Genomic DNA, 3,537 nt, shown 5'->3' on the forward strand with positions numbered 1-3,537 from the left:
AAAAAAAAAAAAAAAAAAAAAGAAGTTTGGCTTTAAAGGGGACTTCTCTAAGTATACCTTGTGATTTCAAGTCCCCATGCCATTTCCCTTTGATAGGGATGCCCTTCTCACCTTTCCCCATTCAACTACCCAACTTGTCTTTCAGACTCAAGTGTCAACTCTCCCTGAACCTCAGGTTCTGTTGGGGTCCCATCTGGACACCTGTAGCCCTTGAACTTCCCTCCATCACTGCTCTAGTCATGCTGTCTTATCATTGCATCCCTGTGAGTGTGTCTCTCTCCCATCAGACTTGGAGACCCCTGCAGGTGCACAGACTGGGTCTAATCAGACCTGACTGGAACATGGCAGGGGCCTAATAAATGTTTATTGAATTTATCTCAAGTGAATCAAATACAGGGACAGACTGGAACTAAGGTCATCCAACTCTGGAGTTCAATTTCAAGTTAAGGAGAACAAACAGTCCCAGAGCAATGCAGGAAGACAGGCAAGCAATGCTATGGGTCACAGTTTCAATTAACCCTGCTTGCTGCGCTCCTTCCACAAGGGTGATCCAATAGGGCTGTATGAAAGGGTGGCCAAGATCTGGGATCTACAGCTGGAAAGGGCTAAAGGATCTAAGCACACAGACCCAACTTTACTGTTAAGGAAGTTGGAGTCCAGAACCTCCACCTGCCCTGCAGATGCACAGTGAGTCAGTGGCCTTGTGAGGCCCTGGAGAGGATGGAAAATACCAACTCATGTCCCTCTGGGGCACCTGTTTCTCCAGGTCTGGGAGGCCCAGAAGTAAACTCACGTAAGTCACCTGGCAACAAGCAGGGATACTCCAGAGACCTATGGGCAGAACCTGAGGCTTTGATAGCTGTTGTCTCTCCTTCAGAGGCCCAGCGTATTTGTGGATGGAGACAATGTTGGCCAATCAGGGGTCACATGCAAACAATTCCCTTCAGATAAGCTATTATGCAATCTTTAAACTCCTATCTTTAGGCATTCCCACTTTAAACAAATAGGTGTCCTACTTAGAGCATGGGGGATACTTCAGTAATGAGAGTCCAGGCCTGCCACTCATGAATTGAGTGACTCTGATTGTGTTAGGTAACCTCTCAGATTCTTCAGCTTTCTCATCTGTAAGCAGTCTTTCTTACACTGGCCACTCCCAAGGCACTGTGAAATTCCAGCAGAGCCACATCCAGCAGCTGGGTGGCCTAAGAACTTCTAGGCTTGGTGGTTCCACCTGTCAGAATCCAGGAGCCATTTTTAAAACTACAGACAACTTAGGGCCCCACCCCGGACCTATGATCATTCCCTGAGGCCTACTTGTGCCAGACCTTGAGGAAGTTCAGCATAGACTGTCCCCATCATTGAGCACTCATTGAGCCCCCGCTGTGTACCTAGCCCTGTGTCAGATCCCATGGGAACGGACCTAGTCTTGGCCTTGGATAAGTTCCAGGTCTCATGGGAGACTAGACAGACAAGAATAAACTGACTCTAATCCAGGCAGAATAAAGAGAGTACTAATCATTAGTACTGGGCTGTGGGAGGGAATAACAATGCCTGGATGTCTGGGAAGTCCTCACCACAGTGGTGGCAGCCTTTGAGGTGGGCCTTAAAGGATGACCATCCGTTTGTCAGGTGAATGAGGACACTAAGGTCCTGGCAGCAGAAAGAACAGCATGTGCAAAGGCTGGAAGAGGGGAAAGCTTCGGTGTGGCTTGGGGCAGAAGGTACAGCAGAGCAGCTGGAGGACAGGGATGAGGGGATACTGTAGGGGAGACTGGCCAGATCTCGAGGGCCTCAAAAGCCAGGATGTAGTCAGTGTTCCTTGAACAGGGAGCCATGGAATGTGTGCACGCAAGGAAGTTATGTGACCAGGCCTGGTTCAGAAGGCAGGGAGGGCTGAGCCAGCACTTACCCAGATCCGCCTTTCAAACTTACAGGGTTTCCATGAGCAGGACACACACCTGACCTTGGGGCAAACCCGGCGGCTCCTAGGAGGGACGGTGGCTCCAGCTGGGGCCTGCTTAAGCCACAGAAACCCAAGAAGGCAGGGGGAAGGGAGGTGTCAGAGATCCTGTCAGAGCTCTTACCAGGCCCGACCAAAGCCCTCTGCCTGCTGGGCTGGGGCAAGGGGTTGTCCTCCTCCTTAGCTCATGGTAACAGAGGGAGGCCCAAAGAAAGATAGTTATACAAAGAAGGAAGAGTAGTCCCTTTCTAGAGTTAACTCCGCCTCCCTTGTTTCAGGCAGTTAGGGCTCCCAGTCTTCAGGGAGGACAGAACAGCTCTGATCTGTCTTCCTACCCATCTGGCCCCCTTCTACCCCCAGCCTTGCCCCTCACTGTGCCCACAGGCCCTCTGTTCCCTGGTAAAGCTGGTGTCAAGGGTTCCTGGAGCCTCCACCCAGAGTAGGATATGAACCTGCAGCATGTGGAGGTACAAAGTGCAGGTCACAACCACATAAGCACAGGACAGAGAGAAACCCACAAACATAGACGTGAACACAGAGGCACACACACATACCCGCTCTAGTCAGCCCCAGGTCCAGAGGGGCGTATGTGTGGAGCAGTGGGAGGTGGAATAGAGGGTTGGGGTAGGCCAGGTGCAATAGCCTATCAGGCCTGTAATCCCAGCCCCTTGGGAAGCCGAGGCAGGAAGAGCCCCTGAGGCCAGGATTGGAGAGGGTCAGGGCAGGGAGAAGGGGCAGGTAGAGCAGCAGGAAGGGTGGACAGGCAGAGAAGGACAAGGCAGCTTCATAGAGTCACAGTGCAGAACGGTCACCCTCACTTCCTTCCTTCTGCCTGTCTTGGTAGGATTGATTTCCCCTATATTAGGGGGCTTGGGATCTCAGAGCCAGAGTAGCCCAACCTGGGTCCTTCCACCCTGCTGGCTACCACTACAGCCTCCTCACTCCCAGCTTCTATCAATCTACCCACCACCTGGGAGCCTGAGTCTGCCCCTCAACTTCTGACTGCAGCCCAGCATTGCTTTCCAGAACCCTCAAGAAACTCAAGGTCCTCAACTTGGACTCCAAGGCCCTTTATGAGGCCAGGCATCATGGCTCACACCTTTAATCCTAGCACCCTGGGAGTCTGAGACACATAGATTGCCTCATCTTAGGCGTTTGAGACCAGCCTGAGCAAGAATGAGACCCCGACTCTACTAAAAATAGAAAAACTAGCCAGGTGTTGTGGCAGGTGCCTTCCAGCTACTCAGGAAGCTGAGGCAAGAGGATCACTTAAGCCCAAGAGCTTGAGGTTGCTGTGAGTTGTGATGCTACAGCACTCTATCCAGGGCTACAGAGTGAGACTCTGTCTCAAAACAAACAAACAAGACTCGGCGCCTATAGCTCAAGTGGCTAAGGCGCCAGCCACATACACCTAAGGTGACAGGTTCGAATCCAGCCCGGGCCTGCCAAACAACAACGGCGGCTGCAACCAAAAAATAGCCGGGCGTTGTGGTGGGTGCCTGTGGTCCCAGCTACTTGGGAGGCAGAGGCAGGAGACTCGCTTGAGCCCAGGAGTTGGAGGTTGCTGTGAGCTGAGA

General features: G+C 52.1%; 1 protein-coding gene across 2 annotated transcripts in view; it reads right to left on the reverse strand.

The window, feature by feature from the left end:
* The window catches only part of PLEKHB1 (pleckstrin homology domain containing B1), a 16,066-nt gene that overhangs the window by 3,591 nt on the left and 8,938 nt on the right, over window positions 1-3,537 (reverse strand). Inside the window, exon 6 of one of the 2 annotated variants that reach the window (XM_003780914.3) lies at window positions 1,910-2,014. The exons of the other annotated variant lie outside the window; for it this stretch is intronic. Within the exon in view, the coding sequence (XP_003780962.1) occupies window positions 1,910-2,014 (105 nt within the window). The remainder of the gene's footprint in view (window positions 1-1,909; window positions 2,015-3,537) is intronic. 2 annotated transcript variants of the gene reach the window in all.

Source organism: Otolemur garnettii, unplaced genomic scaffold, assembly GCF_000181295.1.
Source record: "Otolemur garnettii isolate 467f Iridium unplaced genomic scaffold, OtoGar3 scaffold00001, whole genome shotgun sequence".
Lineage (NCBI taxonomy): Eukaryota > Metazoa > Chordata > Mammalia > Primates > Galagidae > Otolemur > Otolemur garnettii.